Raw genomic sequence first — 25,559 nt, forward strand, 5'->3', positions numbered from 1 at the left:
CAGAAATGCAGCGACGAAAACGGGTATTTTGAAAAGTGATGGCTGGACGAAGCTGTGCAAGAAGAAAGTCAAAGGCCTCAAGTGACATCCTTGTGTAGGCATAAAATTTATCCCGATGCATCCGCATATGTTGATATAGGCGGGCAAAATGACCTTTTCTGGGACGCTGGGTGAGGAGAGGATGCACCCAAAATCTACGCCGCCTACTCGGAGCACCAACAAGGGGATATCCCACTCCATATTCCCGGGATAACATCCAGTTAAAGAGGAGCTCCTCAGTAGGGTCCAGACTAAGATTTCTTGCAGACATGCTTGCTTGGGGTTTATAAGAAAAGACACACAACAAAAAACACAACAAGCAAACACACATGTTGCTAAATGCCTTTATATAGGGATAGCACACATGATTTGTGATTGCTTGGGAATTTTAGGTCCGTTTAAAACGGATTGCATACGGATGTCATACGGATGTAAAAACGGATGATGCGATTAAAAAACGCATTACACTCGCATGGCACTCGCAGACGTTACATCAGTTTTTTCGGTCCGTAAATCGGACCGTTTTTTTCTCACACTAGTGGAAAGGGTGTTGTGGATTCTGTTTTTGGGCTCCCTCTGGTGGTTACAGATGGTACTGGGTGACTTGTGTTCTCTGCGGTCTCTGGTGTCCACCTGTTCTACCAGGATATGGGAGTTTCCTATTTAACCTGGCTTTCTTGTCATTTCCTTGCCGGTGATCAATGTAATCAGTGTGTCTTGTTACCTCTGCTTTCCGCTGCTGTAATCATCAGGACAAGCTAAGTTTTTGATTTTCCTGTTCCACGTTTTGCTTTATTTTTGTTTTAGTCCAGCTTGCAGTTATGTGATTCCTTGTTGCTGGTTGCTCTAGTGGGCTGATATTACTCCTCATGTTCCATGAGTTGGCACATGAGTTCAGGTAATTTCAGGATGGTTTTTTGTAGGGTTTTTCGCTGACCGCGCAGTTCACTTTTGTATTCTCTGCTATCTAGTTTTAGCGGGCCTCATTTTGCTGAATCTGTTTTCATTACTACGTATGTGCTTTCCTCTCATTTCACCGTCATTACATGTGGGGGGCTGCTATTTCTGTGGGGTGTTTCTCTGGAGGCAAGAGAGGTCTTTGTTTCTTCTAATAGGGGAAGCTAGTCCTTCGGCTGGCGCGAGACGTCTAGAATCATCGTAGGCACGTTCCCCGGCTACTGCTAGTGTTGTGAATTAGGTTCAGGATCGCGGTCAGCTCAGTTTCCATCACCCTAGAGCTTGTTCTGTTTTTTGTGTGCTTGTCCTTTTGTGATCCCCTGCCATTGGGATCATGACAAAAGGGGCCCTTAAAGTGATATAAATATTCACTGCCCTCCACTCCACTTCTGGAGAGCAGTGAGTATTCCTGCAGCTGTCCTTAGCTTGTAAGCAGTGCATGACATCACTGTCATATGCTGCTTACAAGCTGAAATCAGCTGCTGTCATCAGAACATGGAGGAGTGCAGGGAATGCAAATAAAATGTTTTTTTTTTTAATGTTTTTCTAATGGGGACCATGCATACCAGGATAGGGATGAGGAGCCATGCATACGAGGATAGGGACGAGGGGGTCATGCATACCAGGATAGGGATGGGTGGGGGCATGCATACTAGGATAGGGATGAGGGGACCAAGCATACCAGGATAGGGACGCGAGGGCCATGCATACCAGGATAGGGTTGAGGGGACAATGTATACGATGATGGAGATGGGGGACATGCATAACAGGACGCAGGATTATTACATAGCATCCACTTGTTATTTATAGTGCTGTTCCTTATTACATAGTATCCCCTTATGTTATGAATAGCACTGTCCCTTATTACATAGTATCCACTCTTGTTCTGTATAATGCCATCGCTTATTACATAATGTCCCCCACTTGTTATGTTTAGCACCATCACTCATTGTATTGTATCCGCTATTGCTATGTATAGCGCTGTATAGAAAAGAAAAACATTTGTGCAGCGTGCTACTTTTCCTTCTAACTCTATCTCCTTATGTTCATAGATCTGTATCAGAGCACCAGTGTGCTCATCATGTTACCTAATATGACCTTCCAATATGTCACATGACATGTTGCATGATAGACCAGGTGCTGGGGGGCCCATGCATCCTAAAATGCTGGGTCCTGGTTACCCTTAATCTGCGCCTAGTTTTAAAATATTAAAAATGTGCAGAGCTTTGCTGAAAAATACATTTTTTTGCAAGTGAAATAAAGAACAAGCAGTAGTTACACAAATTGGAATAGATTTCACGTTGAGTAACTATAAAGTATTAATATATTCAAATATATCCCTCCTGTGCTGCCACATAATACCAAGCTGATTACTGGGTTCAGGCCTGAAATCCCACCAAACAAATGTGACCTATCATTTAATTTAGTTTAGAAAAAAATACTAAGACATATTTAGCTCTTAAAGCAGTGAACAAATTGAACAGTGGAATACAGAGGGAAGCGGTTATATGAAATATTTATAAAATCACTTTCCATTTATTTAATAGGCTCACGGAAATCTTACAGAAAATTGGCGCTAGCAGGAGGGAAGTTTAGAAGCAGTGTTGGCTATTAATAAAATGTAAATGTAAGGACCCACATGATGCATTTTAGGACAACATAAACCTTTTAATAAGGACACTTGGGCAAGCCAAATATGCAAGATGCATGGAAAAAACATGAGTGTGTGAGATAAAATAGCAACAACGATACAAAGGGGAAAAAAATCAAATCATCAGATGATTTTTCCTTGTGCATATTATACCCCACACCTTTTCAATGCATCTGGAAAGAACTGTTTTGCTTGCATAATAATTTTTTTTTTTAGACGAATATGACGTGATCAGTGAATAGGGGATTTTGCATGGCATCAGTGCATGTGCTGGCACAGTGACCATTGCTGCGCTTCGGTTTCAGCGTCATGTAGTAGTACATTGTTAGATTATAAAGGCAGCTCAATATGCAGAGACACAAAGACAGTGTTATTCAGAAAGACATAAAAGTAGGGAATTTTCATCTACATACATAATTGTCTAAGGGGTACTTCCGTCTCTCTGTCCTTCTGTCTGTCACGGATATTCATTGGTCGTGGCCTCTGTCTATCATGGAAATCTAAGTCGCTGATTGGTCGCCGCAAAACAGCCACGACCAATCAGCGACGGGCACAGTCCAGAAGAAAATGGCCGCTCCATACTCCCGACAGTCAGTGGCCGGCGCCCGCTCCACACTCCCCGCAGTCAGTGTCCCCGGCGCTCTGCTCCCCGCAGTCAGTGTCCCCGGCGCTCCGCTCTCTGCAGTCAGTGTCCCCGGCGCTCTGCTCCCCGCAGTCAGTGTCCCCAGCACTCCGCTGCTTACTCCCTGCAGTCAATGTCACCGGCGCCCGCTCCATACTCCCCTCCGGTCACCGCTAACACAGGGTTAATGCCGGCGGTAACGGACCGCGTTATGCCGCGGGTAACACATTCCGTTACCGCCATTAACCCTGTGTGTCCCCAACCTTTTACTATTGATGCTGCCTATGCGGCATTAATAGTAAAAAAAAGTAATGTTAAAAATAGTAAAAAAACAAAAAACCTGCTATACTCACCCTTCGTTGTCCGCTGAGGTGCTCGCGCCTGCCACCATCTTCCTTTCCCAGCGATGCTTTGCGAAATTACCCAGATGACCTAGCGGTCTCGCGAGACCGCTAAGTCATATGGGTAATTTCGCAAAGCATCCTGGGAACGCAAGATGGCAGCAGCCACGCACCCATCTGCACAGCGCCGTTGGATCCAAGGATGCGGAGAGACGGGACGCTGAGGAGCAGCGACCAGAATGGTGAGTATGTTAAAAGGGGCCCTCGGATCGTTAGGTGAGTATGTTTATTTTTTATTTTTTTTAACCTGTGACATACGTGGCTCGGTAACATACTACGTCACTGGGCAATATACTACGTGGCTCTGTGCTGTATACTACGTCGCTGTGCAATATACTACGTAGCTCTGTACTGTATACTAAGTGGCTGGGCAATATACTATGTCGCTGTGCAATATACTATGTGGCTCAGTGCTGTATACTACGTGGCTGGACAATATACTACGTGGCTCTGTGCTGTATACTACGTGGCTGGGCAATATACTACGTGACTGGGCAATATACTACGTGGCTGGCCAATATACTACGTCGCTGTGCAATATACTACGTGGCTCTGTGCTGTATACTACGTGGCTGGGCAATATACTACGTAAATGGGCAATATACTACATAGCTGGGCAATATACTACGTCGCTGGGCAATATACTACGTCGCTGGGCAATATACTACGTGGCTGGGCAATATACTATGTGGCTGGGCAATATACTACGTGGCTGGGCAATATACTATGTGGCTGGGCAATATACTACGTGGCTGGGCAATATACTATGTGGCTGGGCAATATACTCCGTGGACATGCATATTCTAGAATACCCGATGCGTTAGAATCGGGCCACTATCTAGTAGAAGTATATTCTACTAGAAATAAAAGGTAGATTACAAATCAACATATAATAAGCAGAAGATGGATTTTTTTCTTTTGAAAAAGTATGGCCGGATTCACACATCCATGTTTAGACCGTAACTCCTGAGCTGATCTCGACATAGGTATTTATGAGACAGTTAAGTTCGGATCAGGAGCCTCGCAGCCTAAGGCAACGTGCACATGGCATTTGGGGAGAAAGCTCAGAGCATATGTGTTAACATTTACATATGCAGCAGACGGAGGGCAAAAACAAAGTGTCCTTTCGGCCTTAGTCTATCCAGTTTTCACCTGCATACTGTTCAACTGTATAGGAAAGCTGGGGTGAATTTCCTATACAGAGGTACAAGCACAATGGACACTTAGCCTAGGTCTTATTGGTATGCTAGCAAATTACAACATTCGCAAATTTAAAGAAAATCTGTAATGTCAGTGTCCCTGCATGCCTCTGCTCCTCCCTCTCGACAGAGACACCGACTTATTCACTGCCCAGGCCGCCATGCCGCGTCCTCTGCTCCAGCTCCTGTGTGTTAGGGTCTGCGCAGGCCACGCAGGTCTCCTGTCAGCGCTCTCCCCATCTCTTTAAGAAAGAGTGCACACTCCTAATATGATCCCAATAGCTGAGAGACGTAGTACTTAAGGCACATCCACCTGTTGGGAGGTGCCTGAGCAACATTTGTCTTAGTCAGTCTGCAAGTTGCTAGTCTGTTTGGTCCCTCTACCTGTCCAGTATTCCTGTACCAGTACTAGTCTTGTCTGAATTGGTACCTGTAACCACACCGGCAGTACTTGATCCTGAAATCACACCTGCAGTATCTGAACATGAAACCGGTTCGGTGGTAAATGATCCTGAAACCTCACTCATGGTAAGTAAACTTGGAGCTGCTCCGGCGCCACCTGATCCTGAAACCAAATGTGCAGTACCTAAACCTGTGCTTGAGACCCACATTATCTATGCCAGTACCACTGTTGATCCTGTCTTAACCAGCTGTCTTAGAATCTGGTCCCAACTTGGACTCCAAGTCTGTGTCTACTACCCTGACCCTTGGGGACAGCTGCTGGGGTAAAGGGATCTGTCCTGGAGTGGTATCTGGTGTTCAACTGTGGCTCGAGTCTAACCCCATCATGAGGGGCTCTTGTGCAAACCCAGGTGTTTGCTTAGTTATGCCTCTCCAGGTTCTCCCCGGTCCATGGCACAGTGTGGTGTCCACACCCATTAGCATGACAGTTTGCTCAGGCCATGGACCCCACTGATTTTCAAGACCTCTCTACTATCCTTTACAACCTAATTTTCCTACCTATCTGTATTTACCTCAAGTTCCAAGGATGCTCCAGAGAGGTGGCACATGAAAGAAAAATTGCTTCATCTGGCTCAGTCCGTCAAGAGGCCCGCTCACTCCCCAGCCACCTGGGTAAGCTGTCTCCCCTGAGCCCATGCAGGTGGACCATGTCAAGCTGGCCGAGCAATGGCAAGAGCACAGTCGTTCCAAGGGATTGTGCTACTAATATGGTGGCATGGAACACGTTATCTGCTCTTGTCCCAAAAAGTTGGAAAACTTCCAATCCTAGGGCCTATTGGAGAGGCTACCCTGGGTGAAAGTAATTCCTCTCTACCATTCACTATAAGTATCGAATGGACACAACCGGTTAACGTAGACCGCCTATCTAGTTTCTGGTTTTGCTGGAAACCATGCTGCCAGCTATGGTGGATCGGTTAAACAAACAGCAAAAAGCAGTATAAATCGCCAATAAAAACAGATTTTATTAAGTTGGACAGGACTGTATTTTTGATCATCAGGCCCATCAAATCTCTATGATGGTGTCCTTATCTCCCGGTCTTAGCATGGTCTTGGACTGTTTTTCTGATGGCGTTCTCTCATCTTACTCCTCTGGATTAGGGTTGAGCGACTTTTACTTTTATAGGATCGGGTCGGGTTTCACGAAACCCGACTTTCTCAAAAGTCGGGTCGAGTGAAATCGGCCGATCCTATAGAAAAGTCGGGGTCGGGGTCAGCCGAAACACGAAACCCAATGCAGTGCATTGGGTTTCCAATGGTTCCCAGGGTCTGAAGGAGAGGAAACTCTCCTTCAGGCCCTGGGATCCATATTTAAGTGTAAAATAAAGAATTAAAATAAAAAATATTGCTATACTTACCCTCTGACGCGCCCTGGTACTAACCAGCAGCCTTCCTTCCTTACAATCAGCGCGTGAAGGACCTTTAGATGACGTCGCGGCTTGTGATTGGTCGCACGACCACCCATGTGACCGCTCACGTGACCAATCACAAGCCGCGACGTCACCGAAGGTCCTTCAAGCGCTGATTCTTAGGAAGGAAGGCTGCCGGAAAGAAGCAGGGCGCGTCCGAGGGTGAGTATATTCCCTATTTTCCAGTTTTTGCTGTTATACCTTGATGCCTGGGTGTTTTTTGTAGTTACTATGGTGGATCAGTATCAGATTCATGTCCTATGCTTTAGAGTCCTTTGATTGTGCCATCTGTCGATGGAAAGGCTCTAACCAAAGTCGTGCATTTTCTTACTGAGCAGGTGGAACTTCGGGTAGGAATTCTGCATACGGAGAGGATCGCGTTCTACGTACATGCTATCCCGTTGCATTCTGTTCTCTTGGGCCTGCCGTGGCTACATCTCCACAAACCTGTTCTAGACTGGAGATCCAGTGAAGTACTTCATTAGGGACAGTCTTGCCATGAAAGATGTCTTATCCCTATACGTCCCGTTCGACCACCAGTGATTGTATAGTTTGCCGGGTTTTCCACCCACTTACTTGACGTACACTGACATCTTTGACAAGAAGGAAAAAGAGATGTTGCATCCATACCGGCCATACGACTGTCCTATTGACCTGCTTCCTGGGATCTTCACCTCCTCAAGTTGTATCTACCCTTTGTCTCAGGAAGAGACCCAAGCCATGTTTGAGAACATCAAGGAGAATATTGCTAGGGGATTAATGCAGAAGTCATCATTTTCAGTAGGAGCTGCTTTTTTCTTCTTTAAGGAGGATGGAACTCTCCGTCCTTGCATAGATTATAGGACTGCAACTAAATCACGATAAAAAACATATCCTTTGCCGCCGATTCCAGAATGGTATGATAGTCTTAGAGGTACCAGGATCTTCACCAAGCTTGATATAATGTACAACATAACATTTAGTCTGATCTGCATATGCCAAGGAGACGAGTGGAAGACCACTTTCAACAACCAAGACTGTCACTACGAATGCAGTGTTATGCCGTTTGGGCCCAGTAGCACCTCAGCTGTCATCCAGGATGCTGTGAACAACATCTTCAGAGAGCTCCTTCACTCCTGCATGGTGGTGAACCTGGATTATATCCTGGTTTTCTCTCCAGACTTGCATTCTCATAGGAAAAATGTAGTCTCGGCTTACAGAGAATCGCCTGTATGCCAAGTATGAGAAATGTGTCTTCAAGCAGACCTCTCTGGATATATAATCGCGGATACAAGGTTGAAGATGGATCCGGAGAAGGGGTCTTCAATTCTCAATTGGATGCATCTAGATGGCATTAAGGCAATTTAGTGATTCCTTGGATTTGCCAACTATTACCGCCAGTTTATTCTTTATTTCTCATTCCAGACTGCTTCCATCTCAGCATGGATCCTGAAGGGGGGCAATCCCAAAATCTGGACTCTGGAGGCTGAGGAGGCATTTCTCTCCCTAAAATATGCCTTCCCTTCTGCTTCTGTGCTACATAGACTCGAAATAAGAAAACCTTTCTTCCTGGAAGTGGATGCTTCATCCTCTGGAGCAGGGGCAGTTCTCACACAGAAGTCTTCCGGTTTGTATGGGAACCTGCAGTTTCTTCTCCAAAATGTTCTCTGCTCCTAAACAAAACTACTGAATTGGCAACCGAGAGTTGTTGGCGATCAAGATGGCTCTCGAGAATGGCGTTATTACTTCGAAGGGATAAAAATACTAAGGCAAAAGAGATAGCGCAAAAAAAGTTTTTTTCTACATAAACGTCCAGGGAGATGTATCAGAAGGTGCTCACCTGGTGTAGATATTTTAATTGTTTGTAGTTTATACTTAACAGCTGCTGCAGATCCACGGTCATGCCGTGACCATTAGGTATCCACATCAGAAGAGTTTTTGTGGAGATTCTCTGTGTTCAAAGTTTTCCTATCAATCAATTTTTGACATGCAATACAGAATTTGATATCTATGTCATTGAATGTAGTATGTGGGAAGGATGACACTGACTCCATAACAGAATAAACTCCCACAGATCAACAGATCGAATATCTAAAGCAGGGGTGTCAAACTGCATTCCTCGAGGGCCTCAGACCATGCGTGTTTTCAAGATTTCCTTTGCATTACACAAGGTGCTGGAATCATCCTGTGCAGGTGATTAAATTATCACCTGTGCAATACAAGGAAATCCTGAAAACATGACCTGTTTGCGGCCCTCGAGGAATGCAGTGTGACACCCTTGATCTAGAGAGGCTCTCTCAATCATGGCCTTTCAAGACATGGTGCATTAAAACATAATAAAGACTATATGAACTTGAAAATCAGTCCCATAGAAGATATCCTAGTCGACACACCCAATCGCATACAGTGTCTAAATAGAAAAGAGGTCTATTGGATATACAGTTATATGAAAAAGTTTGGGCACCCCTATTAATCTTAAGCTTAATGTTTTATAAAAATTGTTTTTTTGTAACAGCTATTTCAGTTTCATATATCTAATAACTGTTAGACACAGTAATGTTTCTGCCTTGAAATGAGGTTTATTGTACTAACAGAAAATGTGCAATCTGCATTCAAACAAAATTTGACAAGTGCATAAGTATGGGCACCCCACCAGAAAAGTGACATTAATATTTAGTAGATCCTCCTTTTGCAAAAATAACAGCCTCTAGTCGCTTCCTGTTGCTTTTAATGAGTTCCTGGATAAAGGTATTTTTGACCATTCCTCTTTACAAAACAATTCCAGTTCAGTTAAGTTTGATGGTCGCCGAGCATGGACAGCCCTCTTCAAATGATCCCACAGATGTTCAATGATATTCAGGGACTGTGATGGCCATTCCAGAACAGTGTAATTGTTCCTCTGCATGAATGCCTGAGTAGATTTGGAGCGGTGTTTTGGATCATTGTCTTGCTGAAAGATCCATCCCCTGCGTAACTTTAACTTTGTCACTGATTCATGAACATTATTGTCAAGAATCTGCTGATACTGAGAGGAATCCATGCATCCCTCAACTTTAACAAGATTCCCGGTGCCGGCATTGGCCACACAGCCCCAAAGCATGATGGAATCTCCACTAAATTTTACTGTGGGTAGCAATTGTTTTTCTTGGAATGCTGTGTTTTTTGGCCGCCATGCATAACGCCTTTTTGTATGACCAAACAACTCAATCTTGGTTTCATCAGTCCACAGGACCTTCTTCCAAAAAGAAATTGGCTTCTCCAAATGTGCTTTTGCATACCTCAGCCGGCTTTGTTTGTGGCGTGCTTGCAGAAACGGCTTCTTTCGCATCACTCTCCCATACAGCTTCTCCTTGTGCAAAGTGCGTTGTATAGTTGACCGATGCACAGTGACACTGTGCAAGTTGATGCTGCAGCTCTCTGGAGGTGGTTTGAGGATTGTCCTTGACTGATCTCACCATTCTTCTTCTCTGCCTTTCTGATGTTTTTCTTGGCCTGCCACTTCTGGCCTTAACAAGAACTGTACCTGTGTTCTTCCATTTCCTTACTATGTTCCTCACAGTGGAAATTGACAAGTTAAATCTCTGAGACAACTTTTTGTATCCTTCCCCTGAACAACTATGTTGAATAATCTTTGTTTTCAGATCATTAGACAGTTGTTTTGAGGAGCCCATGATGCCACTCTTCAGAGGAGATTCAAACAGGAGAACAACTTGCAAGTGGCCACTTTAAGTAGCTTTTCTCATGATTGCATACACCTGGTTATGAAGTTCAAAGCTCAATGAGGTTACAAAACCAAAAAAAGTGCTTTAGTAAGTCAGTAAAAAGTAGGTAGGAGTATTTAAAACAAGAAAATGATATGGGTGCCCATACTTATGCACCTGTCAAATTTTATTTGAATGCAGATTGCACATTTTCTGTTAGTACAATAAACCTCATTTCAAGCCAGAAACATTACTGTGTCCAACATTTTTAGATATATGAAACTGAAATAGCTATTGCAAAAAAAACAATTTTTATAAAACATTAAGCTTAAGATTAATAGGGGTGCCCAAACTTTTTCATATAACTGTATAAGCTGAAACACCGTGGACTAAATGAGATTTCTGAGGTTTTTCTACAGATCTCAATGATAGTATGTGTAATTTTATATGAAAAAAAATCCCACCCATGCTTCCAGCTGGTTGAGCAATAAGATTAAGTGAGTATACATCCCGAAATCCCTACCGTTAATTCAGTTTAGTTTTCTTCTACCACCTGAAGAGGAGGTGTAAAACACAGTGGGTTATACACAGTGGGTACGGAAAGTATTCAGTCTCCTTTACATTTTTCACTCTGTTTCATTGCAGCTATTTGGTAAATTCTAAAAAGTTCATTTTTTCACATTAATGTACACTCTGCACCCCATCATGACTGAAAGACAACCAAAATGTAGAAATGTTTGCAAATTTAATAAACAAAAACTGAAATATCACATGGTCATAAGTGTTCAGACCCTATGCTCAGTATTGAGTAGAAGCACCCTTTTGAGCTAATACAGCCATGAGTCTACTTGGGAATGATGCAACAAGTTTTTCACACCTGGATTTGGGGATCCTCTGCCATTCTTCCTTGCAGATCCTCTCCAGTTCTGTCAGGTTGGATGGGGAACGTTGGTGGACAGCCATTTTCAGGTCTCTCCAGAGATGCTCAATTGGGTTTAGGTCAGGGATTTGGCTGGGCCAGTCAAGAGTGGTCAGAGTTGTTTTGAAGTCACTCCTTTATTAATTTAACTGTGTGCTTATGGTCATTGTCTTGTTGGAAGGTGAACCTTTAGCCAAGTCTGAGGTCCAGAGGACTTGAAGAGGTTTTCATCCAGGAGATCTCTGTACTTGGCCGCATTCAAGTATCCTTCAATGACAACCAGTTGTCCTGTCCCTGCAGCTGAAAAACACCCCCATAGCATGATGCTGCCACCAAGTTTCACTGTTGGGATTGTATTGGGCAGGTGATCAGCAGTGCCTGGTTTTCTCCACACATACCACTTAGAATTATCACCATAAAGGTCTATCTTTGTCTCATCATACCAGAGAATCTTATTTCTCAGTCTGGGAGTCCTTCATGTGTTTTTTTTAGCAAACTCTATACGGGCTTTCATATGTCTTGTGCTGAGGAGAGGCTGACGTTGGTCCGCTCTGCCATAAAGGCCCAACTTGTGGAGGGCTGCAGTGATAGTTGACTGTTGTGAATTCTGTGGCTGAGTTCACTTCTGTGGTCACAAGTGGTATTGCAGTCTCTGGGCTTCCTCCCTCAGGTGTTTTGGTGAGCTCGTTGGCTGCCTTGCTATTTAGCTCCACCTGAGTCTGTCTTCCTTGCTCCTTGTCAATGTTCCAGTGTTGGATCTGAGCTACTGCATCTTTCCTTGGGCCTGCTGCTCTGCTAGATAAGTGCTTCTAGTTTGTTTTCTGTTTTTTCTGTCCAGCTTGCTATTAACTTTTGCTGGAAGCTCTGAGAAGCAAAGGGGTGCACCGCCGTGCTGTTAGTTCGGCACGGTGGGTCTTTTTGCCCCTTTGCGTGGTTTTCGTTTTAGGGTTTTTTGTAGACTGCATAGTTCTCTTTGCTATCCTCGCTCTGTCTAGAATATCGGGCCTCACTTTGCTGAATCTATTTCATTCCTACGTTTGTCTTTTCATCTTGCTAACAGTCATTATATGTGGGGGGCTGCCTATTCCTTTGGGGTATTTCTTTGAGGTAAGTCAGGCTTGTATTTCTATCTTCAGGCCAGTCAGCTCCTCAGGCAGTGCCGAGTTGCATAGGTAGTGATAGGCGCAATCCACTGCTGCTTATAGTTGTGTGAGGATAGATCAGGTACTGCAGTCTACAGAGATTCCACGTCTCAGAGCTCGTCCTATTGTTTTTGGTTATTGCCAGATCTCTGTATGTGCGCTGATTACTGCACGCTGTGTTGCCTGATTGCCAGCCATAACAGTACAAGGAGCCACACCAATGATTCCCAATAGAGGGAAAAAAGAAATCCTGACATCATTTTTTTTTCTTAGCTCTGTCTTCAGTCTTTTTTTTCCCCTAGACATTAGAGTGCTTCAGGACACAGCTGTGGACATGGATATTCAGGGTCTGTGCTCCTCAATGGATAATCTCGTTGTAAATGTACAAAAGATTCAAGATACTATTGATCAGAAATCGATGCTAGAACCAAGAATTCCGATTCCTGATTTGTTTTTTGGTGACAGAACTAAGTTCCTGAGCTTCAGAAATAATTGTAAGCTATTTTTGGCCTTGAAACCTCATTCTTCTGGTAATCCTATTCAACAGGTTTTGATTATTATTTCTTTTTTGCGCGGCGACCCACAGGACTGGGCGTTTTCTCTTGCACCAGGAGATTCTGCATTGAGTAATGTTGATGCATTTTTCCAGGCGCTGGGATTGCTTTACGATGAGCCTAATTCAGTGGATCAGGCTGAGAAAAATCTGCTGGCTTTATGCCAGGGTCAGGATGATGTAGAAGTATATTGTCAGAAATTTAGGAAGTGGTCAGTACTCACTCTGTGGAATGAATCTGCACTAGCGGCTTTGTTCAGAAAGGGTCTCTCTGAAGCTCTTAAGGATGTAATGGTGGGATTTCCTATGCCTGCTGGTTTGAATGAGTCTATGTCCTTGGCCATTCAGATCGGTCGTCGCTTGCGCGAGCGTAAATCTGTGCACCATCTGGCGGTATTGTCTGAGAGTAAACCTGAGCCTATGCAGTGCGACAGGACTATGACTAAAGTAGAACGGCAAGAACACAGACGTCTGAACAGACTGTGTTTCTATTGTGGTGATTCTACTCATGCTATTTCTAATTGTCCTAAACGCACTAGGCGGTTCGATAGCTCTGCCGTTATTGGTACTGTACAGTCCAAATTCCTTTTGTCCATTACCTTAATGTGCTCTTTGTCATCGTATTCTGTCATGGCGTTTGTGGATTCAGGCGCTGCCCTGAATCTGATGGATTTGGATTATGCTAAACGTTGTGGATTTTTCTTGGAGCCTTTGCAGTGTCCTATTCCGTTGAGAGGAATTGATGCTACACCTTTGGCCAAGAATAAGCCTCAGTACTGGGCCCAGCTGACCATGTGCATGGCTCCTGCACATCAGGAAGTTATTCGCTTTCTGGTACTGCATAATTTGCATGATGTGGTCGTGTTGGGGTTGCCATGGCTACAAACCCATAATCCAGTATTGGATTGGAACTCTATGTCGGTAACCAGCTGGGGTTGTCAGGGAGTACATGGTGATGTTCCATTTTTGTCTATTTCGTCATCCATTCCTTCTGACATCCCAGAGTTCTTGTCGGACTTTCAGGATGTATTTGAAGAGTCCAAGTCTGATGCCCTACCTCCGCATAGGAATTGTGATTGTGCTATCGATTTGATTCCTGGTAGTAAATTCCCTAAGGGTCGTTTATTTAATTTGTCCGTACCTGAACACACCGCTATGCGCAGTTATGTGAAGGAGTCCCTGGAGAAGGGACATATTCGCCCATCGTCGTCACCATTGGGAGCTGGGTTCTTTTTTGTAGCCAAGAAGGATGGTTCGCTAAGACCGTGTATTGATTACCGCCTTCTTAATAAGATCACTGTTAAGTTTCAGTATCCCTTGCCATTGATTTCTGACTTGTTTGCTCGGATTAAGGGGGCTAGTTGGTTTACTAAGATTGATCTTCGTGGTGCGTATAATCTGGTGAGAATCAGGCAGGGAGATGAATGGAAAACGGCATTTAATACGCCCGAGGGTCATTTTGAGTATCTGGTGATGCCGTTCGGACTTGCCAATGCTCCATCTGTTTTTCAGTCTTTTATGCATGACATTTTCCGTGAGTATCTGGATAAATTCTTGATTGTTTACTTGGATGACATTTTGATCTTCTCAGATGATTGGGAGTCTCATGTGAAGCAAGTCAGAATGGTTTTCCAGGTACTGCGTGCTAATTCCTTGTTCGTGAAGGGATCAAAGTGTCTCTTCGGTGTGCAGAAAGTTTCATTTTTGGGGTTCATCTTTTCCCCTTCTACTATCGAGATGGATCCGGTTAAGGTTCAGGCCATCCAGGATTGGACTCAGCCGACATCTCTAAAAAGTCTGCAGAAATTCCTGGGCTTTGCTAATTTTTATCGTCGCTTCATCTGTAATTTTTCTAGCATTGCCAGACCATTGACCGATTTGACCAAGAAGGGTGCTGATTTGGTTAATTGGTCTTCTGCTGCCGTGGAGGCTTTTCGGGAGTTGAAGCGTCGTTTTTGCTGTGCCCCTGTGTTGTGTCAACCTGATGTTTCTCTTCCGTTCCAGGTCGAGGTTGATGCTTCTGAGATTGGTGCAGGGGCGGTTTTGTCACAGAGAGGTTCTGGTTGCTCAGTGTTCAAACCATGTGCTTTCTTTTCCAGGAAATTTTCTGCTGCTGAGCGTAATTATGATGTGGGCAACCGAGAGTTGCTGGCCATGAAGTGGGCATTCGAGGAGTGGCGTCATTGGCTTGAGGGTGCTAAGCATCGCGTGGTGGTTTTGACTGATCATAAGAACCTTACTTATCTTGAGTCTGCCAAGCGCTTGAATCCTAGACAGGCCCGTTGGTCGTTATTTTTTGCTCGTTTTGATTTTGTGATTTCATACCTTCCGGGCTCTAAAAATGTGAAGGCGGATGCTCTGTCTAGGAGTTTTGTGCCCGACTCTCCGGGGTTATCTGAGCCGGCGAGTATCCTCAAGGAAGGAGTCATTGTGTCTGCCATCTCCCCTGATTTGCGGAGAGTGTTGCAGAAATTTCAGGCTAATAAACCTGATCGTTGTCCGGCCGAGAAACTGTTCGTCCCTGATAGGTGGACTAGTAAAGTTATCTCTGAACTTCATTGTTCGGTGCTGGCCGGTCATCCAGGAATCTTTGGTACCAGGGAGTTGGTTGCTAGATCCTTCTGGTGGCCGTCTCTGTCACGGGATGTGCGTGCTTTTGTGCAGTCCTGTGGAATTTGTGCTAGGGCTAAGCCCTGCTGTTCACGTGCCAGTGGGTTGCTTTTGCCCTTGCCGGTCCCGAAGAGGCCTTGGACACATATTTCGATGGATTTCATTTCTGACCTTCCCGTTTCTCAAAAAATGTCGGTCATTTGGGTGGTCTGTGATCGCTTTTCTAAAATGGTCCATCTGGTGCCCTTGGTTAAATTGCCTTCCTCCTCTGATTTGGTGCCTTTGTTCTTCCAGCATGTGGTTCGTTTACATGGCATTCCTGAGAATATTGTTTCTGACAGAGGTTCCCAGTTTGTCTCGAGGTTCTGGCGAGCCTTTTGTGGTAGGATGGGCATTGACCTATCTTTCTCCTCGGCCTTCCATCCTCAGACTAATGGCCAGACCGAACGAACCAATCAGACCTTGGAAACATATCTGAGATGTTTTGTTTCCGCTGACCAGGATGATTGGGTGTCATTTTTGCCGTTGGCTGAGTTCGCCCTTAATAATCGGGCCAGCTCGGCTACCTTGGTCTCTCCATTTTTCTGCAATTCTGGGTTCCATCCTCGTTTCTCTTCAGGACAGGTTGAGTCTTCGGACTGTCCTGGTGTGGATTCTGTGGTGGACAGGTTGCAGCAGATCTGGACTCAGGTAGTGGACAATTTGACCTTGTCCCAGGAGAAGGCTCAGCTTTTCGCTAATCGCAGACGCCGTGTGGGACCCCGACTTCGTGTTGGGGATCTGGTTTGGTTATCTTCTCGTCATATTCCTATGAAGGTTTCCTCTCCTAAATTTAAACCTCGTTTTATTGGTCCGTATAGGATTTCTGAGATTCTCAATCCGGTGTCTTTTCGTCTGACCCTCCCAGACTCCTTTTCCATACATAATGTATTCCATAGGTCGTTGTTGAGGAGATACGTGGCACCTATGGTTCCATCTGTGGAGCCTCCTGCCCCTGTTTTGGTGGAGGGGGAATTGGAGTATATTGTGGAGAAGATTTTGGATTCTCGTGTCTCTAGACGGAAACTCCAGTATCTGGTCAAATGGAAGGGTTATGCTCAGGAAGATAATTCCTGGGTTTTTGCCTCTGATGTCCATGCCCCAGATCTTGTTCGTGCCTTTCATGTGGCTCATCCTGGTCGGCCTGGGGGTTCTGGTGAGGGTTCGGTGACCCCTCCTCAAGGGGGGGTACTGTTGTGAATTCTGTGGCTGAGTTCACTTCTGTGGTCACAAGTGGTATTGCAGTCTCTGGGCTTCCTCCCTCAGGTGTTTTGGTGAGCTCGTTGGCTGCCTTGCTATTTAGCTCCACCTGAGTCTGTCTTCCTTGCTCCTTGTCAATGTTCCAGTGTTGGATCTGAGCTACTGCATCTTTCCTTGGGCCTGCTGCTCTGCTAGATAAGTGCTTCTAGTTTGTTTTCTGTTTTTTCTGTCCAGCTTGCTATTAACTTTTGCTGGAAGCTCTGAGAAGCAAAGGGGTGCACCGCCGTGCTGTTAGTTCGGCACGGTGGGTCTTTTTGCCCCTTTGCGTGGTTTTCGTTTTAGGGTTTTTTGTAGACTGCATAGTTCTCTTTGCTATCCTCGCTCTGTCTAGAATATCGGGCCTCACTTTGCTGAATCTATTTCATTCCTACGTTTGTCTTTTCATCTTGCTAACAGTCATTATATGTGGGGGGCTGCCTATTCCTTTGGGGTATTTCTCTGAGGTAAGTCAGGCTTGTATTTCTATCTTCAGGCTAGTCAGCTCCTCAGGCAGTGCCGAGTTGCATAGGTAGTGATAGGCGCAATCCACTGCTGCTTATAGTTGTGTGAGGATAGATCAGGTACTGCAGTCTACAGAGATTCCACGTCTCAGAGCTCGTCCTATTGTTTTTGGTTATTGCCAGATCTCTGTATGTGCGCTGATTACTGCACGCTGTGTTGCCTGATTGCCAGCCATAACAGTTGACTTTGTGGAACTTTCTCCCATCTCCCTACTGCATCTCTGGAGCCTAGCCACAGTGATCTTTGGGTGGTTCTTTACCTCTCTCACCAAGGCTCTTCTCCCATCATTGCTCAGTTTGGTTAGACGGAAAGGTCTAGGAAGACTTCTGGTGGTCTCAAACTTCTTCCAATTAAGGATAATGGAGACCACTGTGCTCTTAGGAACCTTGAGTACTGCAGAAATTCTGTTGTAACCTTGGCCAGATCTGTGCATTGCCACAATTCTGTCTCTGAGCTCCTTGGCCAGTTCCCTTGACCTCATGATTCTCATTTGGTCTGACATGCACTGTGAGATCTTACAGTACATGTATATAGACAGGTGTGTGCCTTTCCAAATCAAGTCCTATCAGTTTATACACAGCTGGACTCCAATGAAGGAGTATAACCATCTCAAGGAGGATCACAAGGAAATGTACAGCAAGTGACTTAGATATGAGTGTCTGAGCAAAGAGTCTGAATACTTACGACCATGTCATATTTCACTTTTTCTTTATTAAACTTGCAAACATTTCTAAATTTCTGCTGTCTTCCCATTAAGAAGGGGTGCAGAGTGTACATTAATGTAAAAAAAATGAACTTTTTTGAATCTACCAATTGGCTGCAATGAAGCAAAGAGTGAAAAATTTAAAGCGGTCTGGACACTTTCCGTACCCACTGTGTATATAACACACACACATATTATACATATATATATTAGAAAAAAAAAGGGATGCATGCACTTTGTTAAGGTACTGTGTTTGGTGCTGTTCCAAATTTATCTATATACATAATTGTCTAAGGGGTACTTCCGTCTGTCTGTCTGTCCTTCTGTCACGGTTATTCGTTCGCTGATTGGTCTCGGCAGCTGCCTGTCATGGCTGCCGCGACCAATCAGCGACACGCACAGTCTGGAAGAAAATGGCCGCTCCTTACTCCCCGCACTGACTGCCCGGCGCCCGCATACACCCCTCCGCTCACCGCTCACACAGGGTTAATGCCCGCGGTAACAGGCCGCGTTATGCCGCAGGTAACGCACTTCGTTACCGCTGCTATTAACCCTGTGTGACCAAGTTTTTTACTATTGACGCGGCCTATGCAGCGCCAATAGTAAAAACATCTAATGTTAAAAATAATTTAAAAAAATAAAAAACGATTATATACTCACCTACGCTGCCTCTCCCGCTCCTCGCGATACAACTGCCACGTTCCGTTGGCACAGATCGTCTGGCAGAAGGACCTTCACAGTTTTCTTTGGCTACATGTGCTTTCACCACTCTCTCCCATACACTGGCAATCACAAATCAGCAGAATTGGATACTGCTAGACAAGTTGCATGGCTGTGGTTGGCAGCATCTGGTAAAGAGGGGTGAAAGAGCACAACTCCAGAAAAGTCTTTGAAGATACGCCCAGTTGGTCAGCAGGCAGAAAATTCCATAAGTTTGTTCCAGAAGACACAAATGTGAATATATTTTCAGTAGAGTCATGCATAGTAAAATGAAAAATAGCTGCAGAATCAGTGGCGCTCAGGGATTTTTTCAAATTAACTCAATTTTTCTTTAATAAATATGCCACAGCTATGAATACGTTCAGAACATTATTGTAGCTTAGCTCCACTGAAGTGAATGGGGCTAAGCTCCAATACCATACACAACTTGTCACACAGGTGTGGTGCCGTTTTGAAAAGAAATCAACCATGTTTTATTTTTCTAATTTTATAGGCGTTCCCAATCTTATGCAATGATTTCTGCGGAAAGCCTTCACACTCATGAATGTAGACATCTGCTCAGAAACAAAAATTACCTCCTTATAAGTGACAGGTGCTTTCTGGAATACTGATAATGAACAGTCTGATGTAAAGGAATGTCTTAACATTTCTTGGAATTGTCACAAAAAAACATTACATCCAACCTCACATGATTTTCTCTAAATAAAAATTAGCCTTTTATGTGCACTAAGACAACAAGATATCTTTCAGACAATGTCCGCTGCAGGCCACATTATCAGATGAACCTTATGCGCATACTTTACCTTATTCCTGAGTTGGTCATTCTCATCTTTACATGCTAGAAACTGTTTCTTCCAATGTTCTACACTTGCGATGGACTCTTGCAGTGCCAAGGATAACCGGGCATTACTTTCTTTCAAGGTTTCCAATTCTATTTCCCACTTCTTTACACTGGATGTACTGAGAATAAATAGATAAAAGGATAATATGAGGCTTAGGTAAATGTGCAAGGAATGTAGTCAACCTTTTTGCTGGGATATCAGTCAAGTGTATATTTGTTTGTGTCCACATAAGAACCTGAAACTTAGCTAGTCAGCTTGAGATATGGAAGATGCACCTTCTGCTCTATAAAGTCAGGCTGAAAGCTCAGCATGAAAGTCTCACTTTATTTAACAAGTGTTCCAAGTAATATAACCTGAGGCCCCTCAAATACCAGTTCTATTATACACGCATACACACACACTTCCCTGCAGTGATATTTTATCCTGAAAGTAGGGTATCTAAGTAGAAGCATGCAATGGTGATTTCCTCATCTCAAATAATTTATTGAAACAAAAGCCAACAACAGTGATGGGTATACCACTCTAAAAAATATCACTGTCTCAATAATGTCATGTGGACTTTAGAATCAATTACAGCTTGAAAATGAGGTCTTATGCTGTTCACAAGTCGAGATATTATCTGCTGAGGCATGGCATTCCGCTCATCTTGACGGGCGGCCTTCAGGTCATTGAGGTTCTGGGGTACAGAGTTACAAAAGCCTCTACACGTTGAATCAGCAGATTCCATAGGTTTTCTATGGAATTCAGGTCTGGAGAAAGGGCATTTGAGGTACCCCAGTATCCAGCCGCCATTCCCTAATGATGCGATGAGCTGGAAAAGTGGTATCCATGAAAATGAAATTAGGCCTGTGTTGTTCATGCAGATGAAGAATAACTGGATTATTGTTGTTATTCAAGTAGTAGGGGCAGTTCTGTATTAACTAGACACACCTGCCCACACTAACGCCACCAAATGCTCTCCTGGTAACAACAGTGGATGATGCATAGCACTCTCCTTGAAGTCTCCAACATCGTTGGCAGCCATCATTTCTGCTAGGCATGAATCTAATTTCATGAACAGCACTGAGGCCCACTAGTCACTCATCCAGAGTAGATGTGCTCTGGCCCATGTAAGACGTCGCCGCCTGTGCCTGGTGTTGTGGTCAGATTCCCTTGCAGGTTGTCTAGCATTCATAATACACTAATGTATATGGTTCCGAATTGTCTAACATGACACTTGGGTACCTCTCACCTCCCTTAACATGAGCCCGGAGTTGTGTGGCATTCGTAATAAGTTCCGAACTGTATTGTTCACAATGAACCGGTCATCAGTGTGGAATGTGACCAAAGAATGTTCACTTCTATGCCTTTTTATGACTTACAGTGTCTCTGTATCTCGGTTACAACCTGCTTATGACACTGACACTCTAAGCTCAGTGGCCACTTCCGTCTGATAAGATGCTGTTTGAAGCATCGCAACGGCAATGTACTGCTGATTGTTAGGTGTCGTCCTGGACTCATGATGTCAAAATCTGAACAGAATGATGGAGGACGGTTTAAATACCAATTCTAATTGAACCTTGAAATTTATTGGGTGATTCATGGATCAAACATCTGTTGTGAAATTTGCCATTAAGCTCCTTGGTAGAGAATAGCAAGTTGTGCAAAAAGTACTGAAGCATTGAACAGTTGGACATGTGTATTCAAAAGTTTAGAGACAGTTACGTTAAGTTCACTAGAAAAGGTTAGAGTGCCCTTTAGGGTCATCCTGAAATGTCACCCGAAAGCCAAACATCCCTAACTTTTTCTTAATAGTTTATATCTCAAGATCTTTATTAAAAAACAAAATTAGTAATCTTGAAATTCTTAGGCTAGGTTCACATTGCATTTACAGCAGCCTGTTCAACACATACAGTAACGGGCTGCTGTAAACGCAAGTGCCAGTATGGCAGCACGCTAGCGCAGATAGAGCATCTGCTAGCTCTATCTGCGCTAGCAGTGACGGACCCAGAAACGCTGCAGCCCACGTCTCAGGGTCCGTCACTCAATGACGGCACATCCCTAGCGCACGCCCATTGTGAACGTGCGCTAGCGATGCGTCCGACATAGGAATTAATGGCGGCCTTAACGGACTAGTCCATCTAACGTGCCATATAATCGCAGTGTGAACCCAGCCTTACACAAGCCACTGGGGCGTTTTTAGACTTCTATACCCTGTTCTTTCAAGGAAGGTTTTCAGTAGGGATGAGCGAATTGCTTGAAATTCGACTAAGCCGATTTCTATAAAAAAATTTGATTGACAGTGAATACATTCTAGAGAATGCTAAAAGCTTGGAATGCTAAAAGAATGGAAAGCTTGCAATTGCTCAAAAAATACATGGTGTGTCAAAGAAGAGAGGACCCTGCTGACTATAAAAGCTTACACTCTACAGAAGAGAGTGAAAAAGATGACCACACAGACTATACGAGCTTACACTCTACAAGAGAAAGAGAGGATTCTGCTGCCCATAACAGCTTAAACTCTAGAAGAGAGAAAGACCTACTGTACACAGTGACTCTGGAGAACGAAAACTACTGTACTGTAAAAATTGTGCTCTGATGGGAACCACTGATCTCTGATGACCCAGCTACTGGCCACCACTGTACAAGGCATGATAATTTGTAAGATGTAATTTCAGCAAGACATCATGGGGAGGCCTGTACGGACATGTAAATGAAATGAGCCCGCTGTCACGGGTTTACCAAGACAAAAAGAAGCCAGAAGACCGCAGCGTCTGATTTTTCCTACTCCTGCACTAATAAATATCATATTAAATGGTGTAAGTTTCTTTTAGCAGTGTAGGGGTTAATCTGCTCAGTTGGGAGCTCTTGGAAGCTTTTCTGCATTAAGGCTCTCAGCTGTTCATTGTTAGCCACCCCCTTCTATATAATCTGGACCCTGGCTAGCACTCATGGTCAGAGTATCTTATTCTGCATGGCTTGAGGTTGTTGGTGGTTGTTATTGGAGAAGACGTTTGGTGGATTTTTGTGTGACAGTGGCTAGGTTTTGAGAGTGTGATAATTCCCTTTCTTCTCCTATTTTGGTTAAGCTCCATCCTCCACTCCTCAGTATTTACCTTTGTTGTTTATGTGTGTTTCTTGGTATGATTTATATTTTCCTTTATCCCTGTTTGTATTACCTTGTTAGTCTAGTTGGTTTATTGCGGTACAATACTACTCCCCTCTTCCCTGGGTGGGGCAAGGGCACAGACTGATGGCGGATTTAGGAGCTAAGGCAAGGTACATGGCCCCGGGTCTTCATCAGAATTAGTTCGGGAGCAGCACGAGCTAGGGAGCCCCAAGCATTACGGATAGGGAAGGCGGCTCCTGGGACACCTAACAACAGAGTTGTGAGACCCACTATCTGATGCTTCAGCAGTGTGAGAAATGGGGAAAGGGAAAGTTTTTTTCTTTGGGAACTGCAAATCGAATCTCAAAATGTTTGAATTTGCATGAAACTGCAACTTTCAGGAGATTACATGTGATTGGCACATCTTTAGTTTTCAGGAGGTTCATTATAATCAGAGGCAGAATTGCAATTATAATTAAAACCTCTATACACAGCTGATAATACAGGATTTACCAATCACAGTAGGTGACACCAAAGGATCCTGCTCCCTTCCCATCACAATGACTTTTGCACAAGCTGAATAGATGCTTGAACACAAAAAATATGGCGAGTCTAGTGATCGTGACTATTATACATGTGAAGTTTCTGAAACAGAAAACTAGTCTAGAAAACCCAAGTGGTCAGTATGAGAATTGCAGGATCCCTAATTTTTGTTACTAATAAAAACATTTTATTTGAAAAAAAATAAATAAAATCTTTAGCAATTTTTTTTAACCCCTTCATGACCCAGCCTATTTTGACCTTAATGACCTGGCCGTTTTTTGCAATTCTGACCAGTGTCCCTTTATGAGGTAATAACTCAGGAACGCTTCAACGGATCCTAGCGGTTCTGAGATTGTTTTTTCGTGACATATTGGGCTTCATGTTAGTGGTAAATTTAGGTCAATAAATTATGCGTTTATTTGTGATAAAAACAGAAATTTGGCGAAAATTTTGAAAATTTCGCAATTTTCACAATTTGAATTTTTATTCTGTTAAACCAGAGAGTTATGTGACACAAAATAGTTAATAAATAACATTTCTCACATGTATACTTTACATAAGCACAATTTTGGAAACTAAATTTTTTTTTGCTAGGAAGTTATAAGGGTTAAAATTTGACCAGCGATTTCTCATTTTTACAACGACATTTACAAAACCATTTTTTTTAGGGACCACCTCACATTTGAAGTCAGTTTACGGGGTCTATATGGCTGAATATACCCAAAAGTGACACCATTCTAAAAACTGCACCCCTCAAGGTGCTCAAAACCACATTCAAGAAGTTTATTAACCCTTCAGGTGCTTCACAGCAGCAGAAGCAACATGGAAGGAAAAAATGAACATTTAACTTTTTAGTCACAAAAATTATCTTTTAGCAACAATTTTTTTGATTTCACAATGGTAAAAGGAGAAACTGAACCACGAAAGTTGTTGTCCAATTTGTCCTGAGTACGCTGATACCTCATATGTAGGGGTAAACCACTGTTTGGGCGCACGGCAGGGCTTTGGAAGGGAAGGAGCGCCATTTGACTTTTTGAATGAAAAATTGGCTCCACTCTTTAGTGGACACCATGTCACGTTTGGAGAGCCCCCGTGTGCCTAAAAATTGGAGCTCCCCCACAAGTGACCCCATTTTATAAAACTAGACACCCCAAGGAACTTATCTAGATGCATAGTGAGCACTTTGAAGCCCCAGGTGCTTCACAAATTGATCTGTAAAAATGAAAAAGTTCTTTTTTTCACAAACAATTTATTTTCGCCTCAATTTTTTCATTTTCACATAGGCAATAGGATAAAATGGATCCTAAAATTTGTTGGGCAATTTCTCCTGAGTACGCCGATACCTCATATGTGGGGGTAAACCACTGATTGGGCACACGGCAGGGCTCGGAAGGGAAGGCGCGCCATTTGACTTTTTGAATTAAAAATTATCTCCATTGTTAGCGGATACCATGTCGCGTTTGGAGAGCCCCTGTGTGCCTAAACATTGGAGCTCCCCCACAAGTGACCCCATTTTGGAAACTAGACGCCCCAAGGAACTTATCTAGATGCATATTGAGTACTTTAAACCCCCAGGTGCTTCACAGAAGTTTATAACGCAGAGCCATGAAAATAAAAAATAACTTTTCTTTCCTCAAAAATTATTTTTTAGCCTGGAATTTCCTATTTTGCCAAGGGTATTAGGAGAAATTGGACCCCAAATGTTGTTGTCCAGTTTGTCCTGAGTACGCTGATACCCCATATGTGGGGGTAAACCACTGTTTGGGCGCACGGCAGGGCTCGGAAGGGAAGGCACGCCATTTGGCTTTTTAAATGGAAAATTAGCTCCAATCATTAGCGGACACCATGTCACGTTTGGAGAGCCCTTCTCTGCCTAAACATTGGAGATCCCCCAAAAATGACCCCATTTTGGAAACTAGACCCCCAAAGGAACTAATCTAGATGTGTGGTGAGGACTTTGAACCCCGAAGTGCTTCACAGAAGTTTATAACGCAGAGCCATGAAAATTAAAAAAAAAATTATTTTCTCAAAAATGATCTTTTAGCCTGCAATTTTTTATTTTCCCAAGGGTAACAGGAGAAATTTGACCCCAAAAGTTGTTGTCCAGTTTCTCCTGAGTACGGTGATACCCCATATGTGGGGGTAAACTACTGTTTGGGCACATGCCGGGGCTCGGAAGTGAAGTAGTGACGTTTTGAAATGCAGACTTTGATGGAATGCTC

At 43.8% G+C, this 25,559-nt stretch overlaps 1 protein-coding gene across 1 annotated transcript in view; it reads right to left on the reverse strand.

Moving 5' to 3' along the window:
• HOMER2 (homer scaffold protein 2) overlaps positions 1 to 25,559 on the reverse strand; it is a 428,576-nt gene that overhangs the window by 76,922 nt on the left and 326,095 nt on the right. Inside the window, exon 6 of the mRNA XM_069766085.1 lies at positions 19,668 to 19,824. Coding sequence (XP_069622186.1) covers positions 19,668 to 19,824 — 157 coding nt within the window. The remainder of the gene's footprint in view (positions 1 to 19,667; positions 19,825 to 25,559) is intronic.

Source organism: Ranitomeya imitator, chromosome 4 (assembly GCF_032444005.1).
Source record: "Ranitomeya imitator isolate aRanImi1 chromosome 4, aRanImi1.pri, whole genome shotgun sequence".
Classification (NCBI taxonomy): domain Eukaryota; kingdom Metazoa; phylum Chordata; class Amphibia; order Anura; family Dendrobatidae; genus Ranitomeya; species Ranitomeya imitator.